Source organism: Salmo salar, chromosome ssa01 (assembly GCF_905237065.1).
Source record: "Salmo salar chromosome ssa01, Ssal_v3.1, whole genome shotgun sequence".
NCBI classification, from domain to species: Eukaryota; Metazoa; Chordata; class Actinopteri; order Salmoniformes; family Salmonidae; genus Salmo; species Salmo salar.
The window spans coordinates 162,841,800-162,861,937 of NC_059442.1; the positions used below are offsets into that span (position 1 = coordinate 162,841,800).

The following is a 20,138-nucleotide window of genomic DNA, read 5'->3' on the forward strand; positions in this document are numbered from 1 at the left end:
TCAAAGATCTGTGGTTAGCTAGGTGCGTATGGAAATTTGCTAGATAACCACCGTCTGAAGTTACGTGTACAACGCACATGGCAAACTAGCCTGACACAGCAGTGAAATTGTACCTTTGCAAACATCGCATGTCACAGATTTAAGACCTGAATGTAGAAATCGTGGTCTGCTGCCCAAAATCTTTAAATTACATCCCTGCATATCATTCCCTTTCAGATGATCCCCCTATCACTGTTGGTCATCCTCAGTGACCTTACGGATGAGGGTTTTACAGTCATATAGCTCATCGCAATACTTCACCTCTTCAGGCAAAGGGCACCCTAGACAGTCCTGATCATCTAGTTGAGCATTCCAGATAATTCCTCCATCACAGCAGAAATGTGGCCCCAGAGGGCAGTTTTACAGGCTCCTAACCAACTGTGCTATTTTGTTAGTTTTTTTCCGCAACTTATTAAAACAATTATTTTGTACATAATGTTGCTGCTACCGTCTCTTATGACCGAAAAGAGCAGTGGTTACCCTCCTCGAACTGGACAAAGATTTTTTCTTTAACAAGTTCGACACGAAGGAAATACTGCTTTCTCGAGACCAGGCCCAAATCCCTGTCATTTGCGTGAAGAAAAGACGGAGAAAAAGGCGGCGGAGGTCGGGCGAGTGAGTAAACCTCCACTACCATCCATGCTATTGGCCAACCTGCAATCATTTGAAAATAAAATTGAAGATCTACGATTATCCTACCAACGTGACATTAAAAACTGTAATATGTTATGTTTCACTGAGTCGTGGCTGAACGATGACAGATAATATAGAGCTGGCTGGGTTTTCCATGCATCGGCAGGACAGAGACACTACGTCTGGTAAGACGAGGGGTTTTCTGTCTATTTGTCAATAACAGCTGGTGCGTGATGTCTAATATTAAAGAAGTATCGAGGTATTGCTCTACCTCAGGCGAGCAATAACACCTCATGATAAGCTGTGCAGACCACACTACCTGCCAAGAGAGTTCTCATCTATATTATTCATAGCCGTCTATTTATCACCACAAACCGATGCTGGCACTAACACCTCATTCTGCAAGCTGTATAAGGCCATAGGCAAACAAGACCATGCTCATCCAGAAGCAGCACTCCTTGTGGCCGGGGACTATAATACAGGCAAACTTAAATCCGTTTATCTAATTTCTACCAGCATGTCACATGTGTAACCAGAGGAAAAATATCTCAAAACCACCTATACTCCACACACAGAGACGCATACAAAGCTCTCCCTCGCCCTCCATTTGGCAAATCTGACAACAATTCTATCCTCCTGATTCCTGCTTACAAGCGAAAACTAAAGCAGGAAGTACCAGTGACTCGCACAATACGGAAGTGGTCAGATGACCCGGATGCTACGGTACAGGACTGTTTTGCTAGCTGTAGTGGAGCTGTAGTGGAGCGGGTTGAAAGTTTCAAGTTTTTGCTGTCCACATCACCAACAAACTATCAAGGTCCAAACACACCAAGACAGTTGTAAAGAGGGCACAACAACACAACAGCAGGCTGAAAAGTTTGGGCATGGGTTCTCAGATCCTCAAAAAGTTATTACAGCTGCACCATTGAGAGCATCCTGACTGGTTGCATCACCGGCTGGTATGGCAACTGCTCGGCATCTGACCATAAGGCGCTACAGAGGGTAGTGCGTACGGCCCAGTACATCATTGGGCCAAGCTTCCTGCCATACATGACCTATATACTAAGCGGTGTCAGAGGAAGACCCAAAAAATGATCAGAGACTCCAATCACCCTCGTCATGGACTGTTCTCTCTGCTACCGCACTGCAAGCGGTACCGGAGCGCCAAGTCTAGGACCAAAAGGCTCCTTAACTGCTTCTACCCCCTTCTACCCCATCAAATGGCCACCCGGACTATTTCCATTGACACCCCCCCATTGTTTTTATAATGCTGCTACTAGCTGTTTATTATCTACTTTACCTCTACCTACATGTACAAATTACCTCTACTAACCTGTTCCCCCACACATTGACTCAGTACCGGTACCCCCTGTATATAGCCTCGCTATTTTTATTTTATTGTGTTACATTTTATATTTATTTATAGTTAACCAAAAATGTAAAACAAGAAATAGTTAACGGCTTGTAAGTAAGCATTTCACGGTAAGGTCTACAACTGTTGTATTCGGACCCATGTGACAAATAAAATTTGATTTGAGATGTCCCATCCACATAGTAAGATTTTAGATGAGCAGATAGACCAATCCCAGTCTATTTTACCGTTACTTTAGTGAAGTCTGTGGGTTATGGTATTTTAATGTAAATGTTACCGTTTTAGTAATCAACTTAGCTAGCTAGTAAAAGTACCTTTTTGTTTGTTTGTGTGTCTTTGAAATGGGCAGAACGGAAACCCAGTGACGACACTCGGGTCTGTAGCTGCCATTTTCCAGTGGAAAAGAGAAATGGTACCAGAAAAGGTAGGTCATCCATCATGACAGAAGAAGAAGATCCAGACTGTTGATTGGGAAACAAGAACAAACAATGAGTCATGAGGATTAGGAGGTGAGTATGATAAATAATGTTTTTTTCTGTCCAGATAAAGATGGTGATACAGCATAAAAAAAGACCTACCGCACACCAAATGTCTCTTTGTTTTCCAGTCCAACAGGAGTGCATCCCTCAGACTGTATGATGCCAGTGTGATCCGGTCGTGGAGACTACAGCTGATCGAGCCTGTGGACGGACAGGTCAGTAACTCATCGAATATGATAGGATATTGTGTAAAACATTGAATTTGTAAATGCATAGAAATTGTGAGTTTATGTCCCCTTTTCTCCATGTCTTAGACATGAGGCGTGACATGCGGAAACATCAGGCTCACCCCACGAGAAGCAGTAAATGATCAACGCCACCATCAACAAGAAGATCTGCTGGAAGTGATGTAATCTCACTCTGGGGGTGAGAAATAATTTGAACATCATAGATATAAATTCCCACTGTGCCCACGATAAAGTTAACTACATTACTTTAGGTGGCTGCTTTGAGCAAAATGTGTATGTCATATAACCTATTCTGGGAGCCTAGTGTGTGTGTGTATGAACTATGTGGAATATTTTAGGACCGTTGTCTTCCCTGAAAACAGGTACTGACAGGAGGTGCAATATGAGTCTGTCAGAGGTTGTCACGATGGATGGGGATGGTGATGAAGAAGTGGTGGTCCACACAACGAAGAAGCAGTGTCCCTTCCAGTGATTATGGAGCTGACCTTGGACCTGGTTGGTGCCAGTAAGGATGGTCTTCACGGAAATCCTTCGACTTCACTGCCTCTTCAATGGTAAGGTCCTTTGCACCATAGGGACACTTTGACCACCACCACTGCAGACAATCCAGTGAGGTACCCAGGATCCCAGACCCCGGGACCCAAAGCCCTGACTCCTGCATCTCCATCCCTGTAGCCATTTTGAATGCCTTGATGCCCTCCTCTTCGTTATCTGTGCCCCACTTTACAGACATCACCCTATCCAACGACTGATCTGAGGACCCTTTTTAGAAGCGACAGAGGACAAGTGCAGTTTTTCCATAAACCTTTAATTGATAAATTGGGATTTTATTGCTTAAGATATCAATCATATAGTGGGAATGATCCTATACCTTTAGACTGTGTGAATGCATGTACCAATGAATAAATAAATACTGTGCCTCTGAAGATATACCATATGATTGGTCTTCAAATTCATCTCCAGTGATCATAAGGTAAAATAGATCTAAAACAATTGTCATTTAGCCTTTAATTACAATCCCCTTATCCAAACGGATTACTCTTTTTATCAAGCTCTTATCAGTAGCTCTAATAAATGTGTAAATTACAGTGCTGTTATCGGGAAAAAATGATATGTTTCCAGTTGGAACCGACAGGTTCACTCGACCTAATTGATGGTTTCCTCCAAGTAAAAGGTGGTGTAATTATTAGGGAATTAAGGGCTCTATTCAATCTGTATTGCGGAAGTTCAGCATTACAGCGTGACTGAAGTTTAAAGACCATGTTCCCACGTTAGTGGAGACTGCATTCCAATCACTGGCCACTTTAATGAATGGATCACTAGTCACTTTAATAATGTTTACATATCTTACATTACTCATATCACATTACTTGTTAGATATTACTGCACTGTAGGAACTAGAAGCACAAGCATTTTGCTACACTCACATTAACATCTGCTAACCATGTGTATGTGACAAATAAAAGTTGATTTGCATTCACGGTAAATGCTGTATGTGTTGGCTAAAACAGAAATTCTTTACATTTCTATCGTGCAATCTGTAACATTTCAGCGCTACAGATTGAATGGAGCTCTAAATCAAGGTCAGTTTATGTGTATCTGTAGACACCTCTGCCACACCTCCATTTCTGTTATCCACCCAAAACAAATAGCCGGCTGGTGTGGCGGATTAATCAGAATTAGTTGGGTAACATAGATAATTAAGATGTTTTATCTGCATAATATGCTTATGTGATATACTTGTTATTAGAATGTATCCCTTCGGACTCTGGTGTTGGCAGTTGTACTTCTTCCATCAGAAAGGGAAGAGGACAGGAGGGAACATTGTCTTCATATGTGAATGTGACTTTACCTATTCTAAACCATGTGAAAGGATGGTGTTATTAATGGGGAACCAATTACTGGTTTCCAATGTCTGTGTGCCAGTCACTCCCTCCTTTGGCCTTGGGGGATGTGTGTGGTAGTGTCTGGAGTTGACAATCGATTTATGCCATTGGTCGAGTTGGTGTTTTTGTGCTAGGAGTAACAGGAACGAGATAGGGACCAAACTGAACGATAATTTATAGTGAATGCTAAGGGATACTCTTTTCTCATTTAAAAGTCTCACCTTGTGACCCATTCTATGTATCTGTTCGTCATGTAGGTTGAAAGGGGTGTATCTTGGCTATAAAAGACCTTTGTACTTTCGTCTCGCCACTCTCAACGGATCATTACAAATGGTGAATCGTTGACAAGTCATTGCTATTGCAAAGCTCTCATTATTAAAGATTTAGTTTAAGTATACATAAATGTATGCATTCACTACTGTAAGTCGCTCTGGATAAGAGCGTCTGCTAAATGACTAAAATGTTTTTTTTAAAAAAACAATGTAAATGTAAGTTTGTCTCTCCTCATTTGATAGTAAAGAAATTAACAACCACACTGGCACATGTTTCCTCATGCTTACAGTGAGGGAAAAAAGTATTTGATCCCCTGCTGATTTTGTACGTTTGCCCACTTACAAAGAAATGATCAGTCTATAATTTTAATAGTAGGTTTATTTGAACAGTGGGAGACAGAATAACAGAAATGCATGTCAAAAATGTTATAAAATGATTTGCATTTTAATGAGGGAAATAAGTATTTGACCCCTCTGCAAAACATGACTTAGTACTTGGTGGCAAAACCCTTGTTGGCAATCACAGAGGTCAGACGTTTCTTGTAGTTGGCCACCAGGTTTGCACACATCTCAGGAGGGATTTTGTCCCACTCCTCTTTGCAGATCTTCTCCAAGTCATTAAGGTTTCGAGGCTGATGTTTGGCAACTCGAACCTTCAGCTCCCTCCACTGATTTTCTATGGGATTAAGGTCTGGAGACTGGCTAGGCCACTCCAGGACCTTAATGTGCTTCTTCTTGAGCCACTCCTTTGTTGCCTTGGCCGTGTGTTTTGGGTCATTGTCATGCTGGAATACCCATCCACGACCCATTTTCAATGCCCTGGCTGAAGGAAGGAGGTTCTCACCCAAGATTTGACGGTACATGGCCCAGTCCATCGTCCCTTTGATGCGGTGAAGTTGTCCTGTCCCCTTAGCAGAAAAACACCCCCAAAGCATAATGTTTCCACCTCCATGTTTGACGGTGGAGATGGTGTTCTTGGGGTCATAGGCAGCAATCCTCCTCCTCCAAACACGGCGAGTTGAGTTGATGTCAAAGACCTCCATTTTGGTCTCATCTGACCACAGCACCAGTTGTCCTCTGAGTCATTCAGATGTTCATTGGCAAACTTAAGACGGGCATGTATATGTATTCTTGAGCAGGGGGACCTTGCAGGCGCTGCAGGATTTCAGTCCTTCACGGCGTAGTGTGTTACCAATTGTTTTCTTGGTGACTATGGTCCCAGCTGCCTTGAGATCATTGACAAGATCCTCCCGTGTAGTTCTGGGCTGATTCCTCACCATTCTCATGATCATTGCAACTCCACGAGGTGAGATCTTGCATGGAGCCCCAGGCTGAGGGATATTGACAGTTCTTTTGTGTTTCTTCCATTTGCGAATAATCGCACCAAATGTTGTCACCTTCTCACCAAGCTGCTTAGCGATGGTCTTGTAGCCCATTCCAGCCTTGTGTAGGTCTACAATCTTGTCCCTGACATCCTTGGAGAGCTCTTTGGTCTTGGCCATGGTGGAGAGTTTGGAATCTGATTGATTGCTTCTGTGGACAGGTGTCTTTTTTACAGGTAACAAGCTGCGGTTAGGAGCACTCACTTTAATAATGTGCTCCTAATCTCAGCTCGTTACCTGTATAAAAGACACCTGGGAGCCAGAAATCTTTCTGATTGAGAAGGGGTCAAATACTTATTTCCCTCATTAAAATGCAAATCAATTTATAACATTTCTGACATGCGTTTTTCTGGATATTTTTGTTGTTATTCTGTCTCTCACTGTTCAAATAAACCTACCAATAAAATTATAGACTGATCCTTTCTTTGTCAGTGGGCAAACGTACAAAATTAGCAGGGGATCAAATACTTTTTTCCCCCACTGTAAGTTTATTAAGGTCAGAATGAGCACAGAGAAAAGTCTGTGAAAAAGGAATTAAGTTCCATTTACAGGCGTGTATCGGGTCTGAATTCCCCTCAAAATATTTTTTAAATACACTATATGTATAAGTATGTGGACACCCCTTCATATTAGTGGATTTGGCTATTTCAGCCACACCCGTTGCTGACAGGTGTATAAAATCGAGCACACAGCCATGCAATCTCCATAGACAAACACTGGCAGTAGAATGGACTTACTTTAAGAGCTCAGTGACTTTCAACGTGACACGTGTCATAGGATGCCACCTTTCTAACAAGTCACTTCGTCAAATTTCTGTTCTACCATTAAAAAATATGTTATACATTACAACCTACCATTATACAAGATGTTATACAACCTACCATTATACAAGACGTTATATAACTTACCACTATACAAGATTTTATACAACCTACCATTATACAAGATGTTATACAACTACTGTTATACACGATTTTATACCGCCTACCATTATACAAGATGATATACAACCCACCATTATACAAGATGCTATACAACCCACCATTATACAAGATGATATACAACCTACCATTATACAAGATTATATACAACCTACCATTATACAATATGTTATACATTACAACCTACCATTATACAAGATGCTATACAACCTACCATTATACAAGATGTTATACATTACAACCTACCATTATACAAGATGCTATACAACCTACCATTATACAAGATGTTATACATTACAACCTACCATTATACAAGATGCTATACAACCTACCATTATACAAAATGTTATACAATTTACCATTATACAATATTTTATACAATCTCTATTATACAAGATGTTGTACAACTACCGTTACGCAAGATTTTATACAGCCTACCATTTTGCAAGATGTTATACATTACAACCAACATTATACAAGATGCTATACAACCTACCATTATACAAGATGCTATACAAACTACCATTGTACAAGATGTTATTCTACCTACCATTATACAAGACGATATACAACCTACCATTATACAATATGATATACAGTCTACAATAAACAAGATGCTATACAACCTACCATAAACAAGATTCTATACAATCTACCATTATACAAGATGCTATACAATCTACCATTATACAAGATATAACCTATGTAACCAACCATTAAGTACCAGAGCCTGATGGTCTTCCACTTCTATGAACACATCATTATTAATGAACTGATAGACCCCTGACTAATGTTAAATGAGTCTCTTAAGGATGACACTCTCGCTGAAATAAAAATTGGCAGTAATGTCTGCTTTCCTCAAACCAGAGATATCAGTAATAAGCTATGTACCTTCTATAGACCCATGTCACTGTTAAATTGATGTGGTAAGATTCAGGGTGAATACATTATCCATTGGGGTTTCTGTAAATGAGAATGTGCTCTCACTCAGTCAACTTACCTGATAAACCTGCCTTGTTCCGTTCAGCTCCTAGTGAAGCAAAGGTGCCCAATGGTGCATCTCCAGCGAATTATGTTCAGGTGCATGTCCAGGGAACTTTGTTCTGGTTTATGTCCAGGGAACTCTTTTCTGGTGCATCTTCCTTGACACGGATTGAATGTAGCCCTAAAATACGGTACATTTTCAGATAATCTATTATATCTTCCTCTATAGACTCTTGGCCCAGCACTACAGCCCCATGAACTGCGGTTTGAGGTCTGTCAGTTCCGTTTATTCATCACAAGATGGAGCTACTGATCAGCAAGCATGGAGAAAACTCAACATACACCTCTCTCATCACCTTCATCTACTGTGCTTCACTCTTGATTCACGCGTACTGTTGGGACCTGCCTTTGATGGCCGCACCGAGTCGCCATCTCACTTCTGACACCAGTGTGGAGAATTCTACAACTTTGCTAGGCGTTGTACTGAAGTCACTACAACAGTCTTTAACAGTCCTCCTACATTGCGGTCAGATGAAATTAGGAATTTACTCATAATCATTTGTTTTTGTTCATTGAGCTCTAGTGCTTTAATAACTCTAGAAATAACGTTTTTTTTTTAACTAGGCAAAACAGTTAAGAACAAATTCTTATTTACAAGAACCCTAAACCAGACGACGCTGGGCCAATTGTGCGCCGCCCTATGGGACTCCCAATCACGGCCGGTTGTGATACAGCCTGGAATGGAACCAGGGTCTGTAGTGACGGCTCTAGCACTGAGATACAGTGTCTTAGACCGCTGCACCACTCAGGAACCCTGATCAACCCATGCTTTTATTTATCTGTTGCATATAAAATGTTGTATTTTCTGCTTTATATTTGCGACTGAGGTTCAAAGCATGATCGACAGTTCCACCCAAGTGACAGTTGGAGACGAGATCCATGCAATTACAACAATCCTTTTTTTGTGTGACGATGGGGGACAGATTGGCAATCTGAAGACTAAAGGACAAATAAAGCATCATTTGAAACTTTGCAGTTAAAAGTGTCCCTTTGTATGTCATCAAAAATACAATAATAATGAATAATAATTGCCACCATCAGGTTTGTTCCAGTGCTGTTAAAATCTACATATGTGTCAGAGAGGTGACTATTTCTAGAGAGATAGTCACCTATCTGCAATGAGACACTCCATCTCCATCTGGATCATATTCCCTGTGGATCATCAACAGGAACCATTGAAATGCAACTAGAAATGTAATGTATACAAAGGACACACATGTCTCTCAACTGGAATTGAGAGCCATGTCCACTCTAAACATTACATGTATATATGCAAGGTTCATCGTGCTATACCTCAAGTGTGCAGCTGTGGAAATATAGTTCATCTTCTGTCAGCCAGAGCATCTGGCTATTGCTTTTTCCTAAGAGTAGACTTAGCTAGATGTGTTTGTATTGCTTTTTCCTAAGAGTAGACTTAGCTAGATGTGTTTGTATTGCTTTTTCCTAAGAGTTGACTTAGCTAGATGTGTTTGTATTGCTTTTTCCTAAGAGTAGACTTAGCTAGATGTGTTTGTATTGCTTTTTCCTAAGAGTTGACTTAGCTAGATGTGTTTGTATTGCTTTTTCCTAAGAGTTGACTTAGCTAGATGTGTTTGTATTGCTTTTTCCTAAGAGTTGACTTAGCTAGATGTGTTTGTATTGCTTTTTCCTAAGAGTTGACTTAGCTAGATGTGTTTGTATTGCTTTTTCCTAAGAGTTGACTTAGCTAGATGTGTTTGTATTGCTTTTTCCTGAGTAGACGTAGTTAGAAGTTAGCTAGTCACTTTAATAATGCCATTTTAATAATGTTTACATATCTTGCATTACTCATCTCATATGTATATTCTGTATTCTATACTATCTATTGCAACTTAGCCTGTGACACTCTGTCATTGCTCATCCATATATTTATATTTATATATTCTTATTCCATTCCTTTACTTAGATTTGTGTGTATTAGGTATTTGTTGTGGATTTGTTAGATATTACTTGTTAGATCTTTCTGCACTGTCGGAACTAGAAGCACAAGCATTTTGCTACAATCGCAATAACATCTGCTAACCATGTGTACGTTATTTTATTTGTTGTTTGTATTGCATTTGACTGCGTTGAATACTGTGTGTAGATCCAAGTAGGTGTGGGTTCCATGACTACAGGAGTGTTTCTACATACCCTGCCCAGAAACTGCAGCCACAGATTAACAAAGGAGAATGAATGTCTTAGCCCCAGCACTTTCTACAGTAGGCGTCAGCACAGAGACCATGTATGGGTTGAAATGCCCTGCACTAAAATGTATGTCTCTCTAAAGCAGATGTAAGAGGAAAAATGCGTACTCACACACACAACCATGTACAATCGTAGACCCCCCCCGGGGCCAAATACCAGTGGTGTTCTGTTTTTTTTCTCCCTTCTCCTGGGTCGTATTCCTTAGTGCACATCGTTGCAAAATGTTTCTTCTGTTTGGTGCCTAGTGAATACAACCCTGGTATCGTTAGGCTCATGGTATCGTTAGGCTGATGTCCCTATGAAAAAGTTCTGAGGTGACGTTTCATTTAATTTCATTCACTTTTATCATTTTTGTACAGAAGAGATTTATACATTGGGTAAGTATGGATCATAATAAACATTCTCTCAACAAGAGGTTTTCCAAATATACCAACACCATCGGATGATAGAGTAAGAATCCGTAATTTACAGAATGCAACACTACAATATGTACAGCTTAATAAATACATGGTTGTAAACAGAGACAAATGAGAAAAATCCATTAACAGGTAAGGTCGTCCGGTGAGGCAAGCAAAAAAAACACAACAAAAAGATGGCCCGAGAAATGAAATTGTAAAGAAATATACCACTACCCAATAATAAAATATTAACATTTTTACTTTAAAATCCAGGTTCAAGTCTTTTCAATGTGGACATGTTTCCTTTTTTCCCCATGTATGACAGAAGTGTTGATTATAAGCATAGAAATATAATGGCTATAGAGTGACTATTCTAGTCATTCTATTTCTATGGTCTACGTACATCATATCACCAGAACAGGAACAAAGAGTGTATTTTGCGAGTCCACATCATGTTGTTACGCTACAGGTTGTGCATTCTACAGTGCTGTCTTACTTAGGATGGCCAAACTGTGACAAAAACAAAGAATCCATGGCAACACTATTAACCACCTGTGTCTATATAATGCATTCATAGAGCCTTCTTTCACACCCATAATGGACTAGAATAATGGGCTTTTCCTGGTTAAATAAAGGTTTAATAAAACATATATTTTTATAAGCATTCACAACAGCTCATAACTCCTTAAATAGCCTTTATGAGGCTTCATAATGCATTACTACATGTGACTCAAAGACAGTGTTACCAAATCAATAAATATAAATAAAGAAATATTAAAAACCAACACAGAAACCACTTGACTTAATGGTGTGTGCTGCATTGTGCAAGTCCAGCAGGGGAGAAGAAGAAGAAGAAGAAGTTGTTTTGGCAAAAATAAAAAAGCAATATAGGGGTTGAAATGACATGTCATCCATATCTAGTCCTTCCCCTGAAAATGGCAAATATATTGCAATATGAAATCTAAAACATAAAGCATCTGCAATTACTGTGCTACTACTTCAATTTAGTGGAATTCTTTCCGAATACCATGTATTATATGGGAGTGTGTCCTCATATGAGGCATGACATGTATGGAAGAGTCTGTTAATGGTTTTGATGCTAGCAGTACAGTTATATACATATACACACATACCTATGAACTATTCAAATATGAAAGGTAGATTTTAAAACTATGCAGGTGATTGTCAATGTCCAATGTGAAATCCAATAAGACAAAATAATAATAATAATAATGGAAAAAGAACAAAGGCAAATATTGTCAAAGTGTTTGTCATTCTAGTAATCCTTATTGGATGGATGCTTGACAGTTGAAACAGACAAATTGAACAGAGATGTGGGATATTGATGTATTACAACACAAAGGGTCAGATCCAGAGACTTAGCCCATTCAACACAACCAGGTATACATGTGTCGGAACACTTTAGAATACAGTCACTATTTTCATTTGACAAATATTTCTATTTTGCAATACATACAGAGTGTACATGAATACAACCTTATTTGTTATGTGTAAAACAACATCAGTTTTATCATTAGCTCAAGTCCCTTTGTACTTCAGATGAATAAAGTTTTGAAATGATGAAATATAGAAGATATAGCCATGTGACTATAAGCTAAAGTGTTACAGATATCACTGATAACTGATGAGTGTTTATGGAAGCTAAATGAAGATCAATGAGGGTTATTCATCATCCTTAACAGCTGAGAAAAATGTACCACCTATTTCAAAACAGATTTAACAATGTGTAGATAGACTGGAGAGTCTATTTGGATAGTATATTTGGTTGGAAAGAACTAAATCACTACATACTCGGGATGTTAACAAGACCTACCATGTCATATTTAAATGGAAACATGGCCTACGTATATTACATACCCTTATTATGTTCTTAAGGTCATTAGTTACCAGCTTCTTTCTGTTTTGAAAAAGAAAAAGAGGTGGTACATTTAAAACTGCAGTAAAGTTAGAACCCCAACGCTCTCAAACAGAAAACCACACATGTTCATATAAGATGCCCCTATCTGAAATACCTGGGTGTGAAGATGAAGGATAGCAAAAGAAAGCAGACTGAGTGCAGAAAGCTTAGTCACATCCACTCAGGACAAGCACACATTCCCAGAAAGACCACACGCATTATGTTATGGCATAACATCTCTTCGAAAAAAAAATCAAGTTTCAATGGATGCAATATATGACGAAGAAGACTTAATTGAACATCTTCCTCCGCTCTTTTTCTCTCTCTCTCTCTCTCTCTCTCTCACTCCATTAGCAAAAGTTATCTACAAAAAGATTTCAGTTTTACTACAATACAAAAACTGAGGAGGTCAAAAACAGCGTTTTCTACCAGTCTTGTTTCAAGGAAGACTTGAACTTTAGAAAAAAAAGTATCTTTGAAATCCTCTTGCAAAGTATGTCTTTGTCTGTCTCTCCCTATAATATCCCTCATTGGTTTTTCAGATGGTATTAGTGGACTGGGGTCACCTTGCAGTTCAGAGGTCACCTTGCAATCCATCTTTCCCTCATCTGGCTGTCCTCCCATGATGCTACAGTTAGGACTGTTCCAAGCATCTTGTGTGTTGCCCATGTGCTCAGTCTTGGAGTCAAAGAACACTTTCTGTTTACTTCCTGCATTGACAGGAAGTGGTAGGAGCTAGAGGAGAGGCGGGAGGTGGCGATTGAACTCAAGACGTCACCTCGCTCCCAATAGGCCGAACGAACCAGAAGGTAAACAAAAAAGGAGGCAAGAAAGTCGACTAAAATATTCCTGAGTGTAAAAGTGTGAAGCTCCAAGGGAGGGAGTCTTGGGGGGAGGGGAGGTGTAGGGTATGTGCCCTCATATCGCCTCCAGGTGGAGTGGAGTGAGGAGAAGACTGGGATTGAGGAGTGCAACGTGCGCTTTGGAACTCTCGATGACGCCACATCACCAACATTGTGGCGATTACTAGCATTCACCTCGTCCCTTGATTCGCCGTTGGAACGCAACAGTCTCTCTCTCGCAGTTTGGCAACCCGCGCAATTTCCACTGCTGCTATGTATCGGCCGCTCTTTGCTTCTCCTCGCCCTCCTCCCCTTCCCCTTCCCCCTCTCCCTCCTCATCCTCCTCCTCCAACTCCGCCATACTTGGTTCCCTGCGTACCCCTTCGCCCTCCTCCTCCTCCTCTACCACTACCACCTCCTCCTCCTCCACCTCCTCTTCCGGCTGCTCATCCAACGGGATCTCCGTGGATTCCAAGTCCTGCGTACAGAGCGTTTTCGAGTTACAACTATTCTCCTCTTCTTCTTCTGGTTGACTTCCACTGTCTTTCTCCGTGTCTGACTCTCCGTCCTCTTCCAGAGTGAGCTCGAACTGGAACTTGTCCCCTCCAGGGGGACGTCCGCTGCCATCGTCGGGTTCGTCCGGTGCGGGCGAGGGGCTCTGGGGGATGATGCTCTGGTACCACTCCCTGTTGTCCTCCAGAGTGTCCAGGATGTCCTGAGCGTCAGGGTGCACCAGATCAGCCCAGGTCTCCCACAGAGGGTGGACGATGTAGTCGATGAATCCCACCTGGAGAGGGGGAGGAGGAAGGAGAGAGGAGGGAAAATAAAATGAATATCAGCTTGTTGCGCTTAAATAATTTGTCTGGACTGATATAAACTTGCTTTGTGTGTGTGTGTGTGTGTGTGTGTGTGTGTGTGTGTGTGTGTGTGTGTGTGTGTGTGTGTGTGTGTGTGTGTGTGTGTGTGTGTGTGTGTGTGTGTGTTTGGTTTTACTATCCTTGTGGGGACCAGAAGTCCTCACAAGGATAGTAAAACAAGGAAAATTCGGACAAGTGTGCACAATTCGCCGGTCCCCACAAAGAAAATGGCTATTTTAGGCTTAGGAGTTAGGTTCAGGGTCAGGGTTACAATTAGGGTTAGGGGTTAGGTTTAGGCTTAGGGGATAAGGGTTAGGGAAAATAGGATTTTGAATTGGAATCAATTGTTTGGTCCCCACAAGAATAGTAAAACACGTGTGTGTGTCTACTCTACTCTATGTGTGTTTGTGCTTGTGCGTGTGCGTGTATATATATATATATATATATATATATATATATATACTGTATGTGTGTACTGTATTTACCTGGCTCTTCTGTACAGAGGCGTTGTGTTTGTCACACATGGGGCTGATCTCCATGCCTCTTTCCCTCTCCCTGTCCCCCTGGCTGAAGAACTCTTCCATAATGCGGTCGGTCCACTGACGGTACAGCTGCAGGGGCTTGGTAGGGTTACTGAGATCCGCACAATGCACCATGTTCTGGAGGACCTGAGAGTGCGTGAAGAGAGATTTAGAATTTAAAACCCCAGTCCTCACATTTACCGAGGGAGCGTGCAATTGGCATTCTGAGTGCTGGAATGTCCACCTGAGCTGTTGCCAGAGAATTGAATGTTAATTTCTCAACCATAAGCCCCCTCCAAAATAATTTTATAGAATTTGGCAGTACATCCGACCGGCCTCACAACTGCAGACCACGTGTAACCATACCAGCCCAGGACCTCCACATCCGGCTTCTTCACCTGCATGATCGTCTGAGACCAGCCACCCGGACAGCTGATGAACCAAAGAATTTCTTCACAAACTGTCAGAAACCTTCTTAGGGAAGCTCATCTGCGTGCTCGTCATCCTCACCAGGTTCTTGACCTGACTGCAGTTTGGCGTCGTAATCAACTTCAGTGGGCAAATGATCACCTTCAATGGCCACTGGCACGCTGGAGAAGTGTGCTCTTCATGGATGAATCTAGGTTTCAACTGTACCGGGCAGATGGCAGAAAGCGTGTATGGCGTCGTGTTGGAGAGCGGTTTGCTGATGTCAACATTGTGAACAGAGTGCCTCATGGTGGCGTTGGGGTTATGGTATGGACAGGCATAAGCTACGGACAATGAACACCATTGCATTTTATCGATGGCAATTTGAATGTACAGAGATACCATGACGAGATCCTGAGGCCCATTGTGGTGCCATTCATCCGCCAGCATCATCTCATGTTTCAGCATGGTAATGCACGTCCCCATGTCACAAGGACTTGTACACAATTCCCTGTTCTTCCATGGCCTGCATACTCATCAGACATGTTACCCATTGAGCATGTTTGGGATGCTCTGGACAGCGTGTTCCAGTTCCCGCTATTTCCAACAACTTCGCACAGCCATTGAAGAGGAGTGAGACAACATTCCACAGGCCACAATCAACAGCCTGATCAACTCTATGTGAAGGAGATGTGTTGTTCTGCATGAGGCACATGGTGGTCACACCAGATATTGACTGGTTTCTAATCCACACCCATACCTTTTTTCTAAGGTATCTGTGACCAACAGATGCATACTGTATCTCCAGTCATGTGAACTCCATAGATTAGGCCCTAATGAATCTTTGAAATTGTTGCATGTTGCGTTTATATTTTTATTCAGTGTATATACACCTGCAAAAGAAACAACGGTTAAAAGGTCAACTTCAAACCTCTGGCGTCATACTGCACATAAAACATTCTAGAGACCTGAAGAGAGAGAGCGAGAGAGAGCACTGGCGTTTCCCTCTGTCCAATGGCAACAACACCATTGAGAGAGAGAGAAATAGATAAAGAGATGGAGGGAGGGAGAGGATGAGAGGGTCAGGTAAAGATGTATTTTTATGGTAACTAAAAATATGTATTTTTAGAGTCAGTATACAACCTGACCATGATTACAAAAAAAAAATACATTGTTTGAATCAGTTTTGCCTGCAGGGTGGCCATATATGTAGTATCAGTAACAGCCTACCTGTATTCTGTCGTTGTAGTTATCTAGTAGTAGCACTCCAGAGCTGGTGACTTTCTTGGTCTCCACCATGGTCTTCAGGTCAGCTAGGAGATTCATGTGCTTGGACATGTCAGTAGCTAGTACCTATAGAGACAAACAGCAACACCTTGGATTAGTTCAACTGGGTGCTAGGCTGGAACTCACTCACTCACTCACTCACTCACTCACTCACTCACTCACTCACTCACTCACTAGATAATGAATGAATGAATTAATCAATCGATTCACTTGCTAAGTTAATCCATCCATCTATTTATCCATCCACCCACCCACCCACCCATCCACCCATCCATCCACCCACCAACCCACCCATCCATCCACTCACCCACCGGTCCATCCACCCATCCATCCATCCATCCACCCACCCACCGGTCCACCCACCCACCCACCCACCCACCCACCCACCCACCCACCCACCCATCCATCCACCCATCCACCCACCCACCCACCCATCCATCCATCCATCCAACACCCACCAACCCACCCATCCATCCACTCACCCACCGGTCCATCCACCCATCCATCCATCCATCCATCCATCCACCCACCCACCGGTCCATCCATCCATCCACCCACCCACCCACCCACCCACCCACCCACCCACCCACCCACCCACCCACCCACCCACCCATCCATCCACCCACCCATCCATCCATCCACCCACCAACCCACCCATCCATCCACTCACCCACCCACCGGTCCATCCACCCACCCATCCATCCACCCACCCACCGGTCCATCCACCCACCGGTCCATCCACCCACCCACCCACCCATCCTCCACCCATCCATCCACCCACCCACCCACCCACCCACCCACCCACCCACCCACCCACCCACCCACCCACGGTCCATCCATCCACCCACCCATCCAACCATCCATCCATCCATCCACCCACCCACCCACCCACCCACCCACCGGTCCATCCATCCATCCACCCATCCAACCATCCATCCACTCACTCACCCACCCACCCACCGGTCCATCCACCCATCCATCCACCCACCCACCCACCCACCGGTCCATCCACCCATCCATCCATCCACCCACCCACCCACCCACCCACCCACCCACCCACCCACCCACCCACCCACCCACCCACCCACCCACCGGTCCATCCATCCATCCACCCATCCAACCATCCATCCACTCACTCACCCACCCACCCACCGGTCCATCCATCCACCCATCCATCCATCCATCCAACCAACCCACCCACCCACCCATCCACCCATCCATCCACCCACCAACCCATCCACCCACCAACCCACCCATCCATCCATCCATCCATCCATCCACTCACCATGTCTATGACCATCTTCCTGAGGGACTGCCGTTGTTTCTTGGTCAGGTTCTGGAAGATGTCACAGTTCTCTTCCTGCAGCAGCTTGAAGCCCACAGCCAGGTGATGGTTCTCTAGGACTGACGAGTCATTGTACATGAGGGCCAGCTCCGAGTCTGGAGGGAAACAAACAGACAATACCAGCACATGGTTAGGAAGCTGTTTCTCTGATGCCATTTTCAATATTAAAGTAAGATACTTTTCCAAGGTAATATTTATTAGGTATTTATTTAGAAGCATGTACATTTTGGCGAGTGTGTGTAGATTTGATCTGGTATTTCTCTCTCGTTCTCTTTCTACACGTTGCACATTGAATAAAGTGAACCAAGTGAATAAAGTGAATCAAATCAAACTTTATTTGTCACATGCGCCGAATACAACAAGTGTAGTCTTTACCGTAACACAATAAGAATAACAATAACCAAGAATCATGTGAATAAAGTGAATAATGTGAATAAAGTGAATCATGTTAATAAAGTGAATTGTGAATAAAGTGAATCATGTGAATCATGTGAATAATGTGAATAAAGTGAATCATGTGAATAAAGTGAATCATGTTAATAAAGTGAATCATGAATAAAGTGAATCATGTGAATAAAGTGAATCGTGAGAATTATGTGAATAAAGTGAATCATGTTAATAAAGTGAATCATGTGAATAATGTGAATCATGTGAATCATGTAAATAATGGCCCATGTTGAATCCAATGCTTCCCACAGTTGTGTCAAGTTGGCTGAATGTCCTTTGAGTGGTGGACCATTCTTGATACACACGGGAAACTGTTGAGTGTGATAAACCCAGCAATGTTGCAGTTCTTGACACAAACCAGTGCGGCTGGCACCTACTTCCGTACCCCGTTCAAAGGCACTTAAATATATTCTCTTGCTCATTCACCCTGTGAATGGCACACATACACAATCCATGTCTCAAGATTTAAAAATCCTTCTTTAACCTGTCTCCTCCCCTTCATCTACACTGATGGAGGTGGATTTAACAAGTGGACATCAATAAAGAATTATAGCTTTCACCTGGTCAGTCTATGTCATGGAAAGAGCGGGTGTCCTTCATTTTTACTATACTCAGTGTATGTGTACGGTACCTGTTAGATATGGGGGCATCCTGGGATGTGCTTTTGGATGTTATTGCTGAAAGTGTGCGTTAGCTAGCATGCTGTAATTGTAATGGTTGCATTAGCTCCCCGCTAATTCAATTATTTCCATGCGACAGGTGAATCTACAGCCATCAACATACTGTTGTCCTGCACATCTAATGTGCCTTCTTGTGTCTATCGTCAGAATAAACAGCAATCAACTGGGACCGCTGGCTGGACAGTCGCTGGCTGGACAGTCGCTGGCTGGACAGTCGCTGGCTGGACAGTTAAAAACAGAACACGAGAGTTACGAAGTCCGATCACAGCTGTTACACTGATGCAGACCAGTCCTCTAGTCTTTGCTAGACAGCTGTTACACTGATGCAGACCAGTCCTCTAGTCTTTGCTAGACAGCTGTTACACTGATGCAGACCAGTCCTCTAGTCTTTGCTAGACAGCTGTTACACTGATGCAGACCAGTCCTCTAGTCTTTGCTAGACAGCTGTTACACTGATGCAGACCAGTCCTCTAGTCTTTGCTAGACAGCTGTTACACACACACACACACACACACACACACACACACACACACACACACACACACACACACACACACGCACGCACGCACGCACACGCACGCACGCAGTCACACACACGCACGCAGTCACACACACACACACAGACACACACACACACACACACACACACACACACACACACACGCACGCACGCAGTCACACACACACACACACACGCACGCAGTCACACACACACACACACACACACACACGCACACACGCAGTCACACACACGCACGCAGTCACACACACGCACGCAGTCACACACACACACAGACACACACACACACAGTCAAACACGCACACAGTCACACATACACACCCGCACGGCTTCCAAAGGGTGGGTCCAATTTGTTTGTTGCCTTGGCGGTATTACATGTTATGGCAAATGACGATTGCATAACTGGGGAGGGGA

At 42.7% G+C, this 20,138-nt stretch overlaps 1 protein-coding gene and 1 long non-coding RNA gene across 12 annotated transcripts in view; one reads left to right on the forward strand and one right to left on the reverse strand.

The window, feature by feature from the left end:
* Positions 1 to 1,744: 1,744 nt before the first annotated feature.
* Positions 1,745 to 4,170, forward strand: LOC106571675 (uncharacterized). Its single transcript, XR_001320976.2, has 3 exons — positions 1,745 to 2,738; positions 2,838 to 2,949; positions 3,134 to 4,170. It is a non-coding gene; the product is annotated as an uncharacterized lncRNA (long non-coding RNA).
* Positions 4,171 to 10,826: 6,656 nt separating this feature from the next.
* Positions 10,827 to 20,138, reverse strand: part of LOC106571288 (cAMP-specific 3',5'-cyclic phosphodiesterase 4D) — a 388,079-nt gene continuing 378,767 nt past the window's right edge. For all 11 annotated transcript variants that reach the window (XM_014144187.2, XM_014144196.2, XM_014144227.2 and 8 more), the window contains 4 exons: positions 18,018 to 18,172; positions 16,676 to 16,798; positions 15,002 to 15,184; positions 10,827 to 14,446 (listed from right to left, as the gene is read on the reverse strand). In XM_014144187.2, coding sequence (XP_013999662.1) covers positions 13,931 to 14,446; positions 15,002 to 15,184; positions 16,676 to 16,798; positions 18,018 to 18,172 — 977 coding nt within the window. In that variant the 3' untranslated portion in view covers positions 10,827 to 13,930. The remainder of the gene's footprint in view (positions 14,447 to 15,001; positions 15,185 to 16,675; positions 16,799 to 18,017; positions 18,173 to 20,138) is intronic.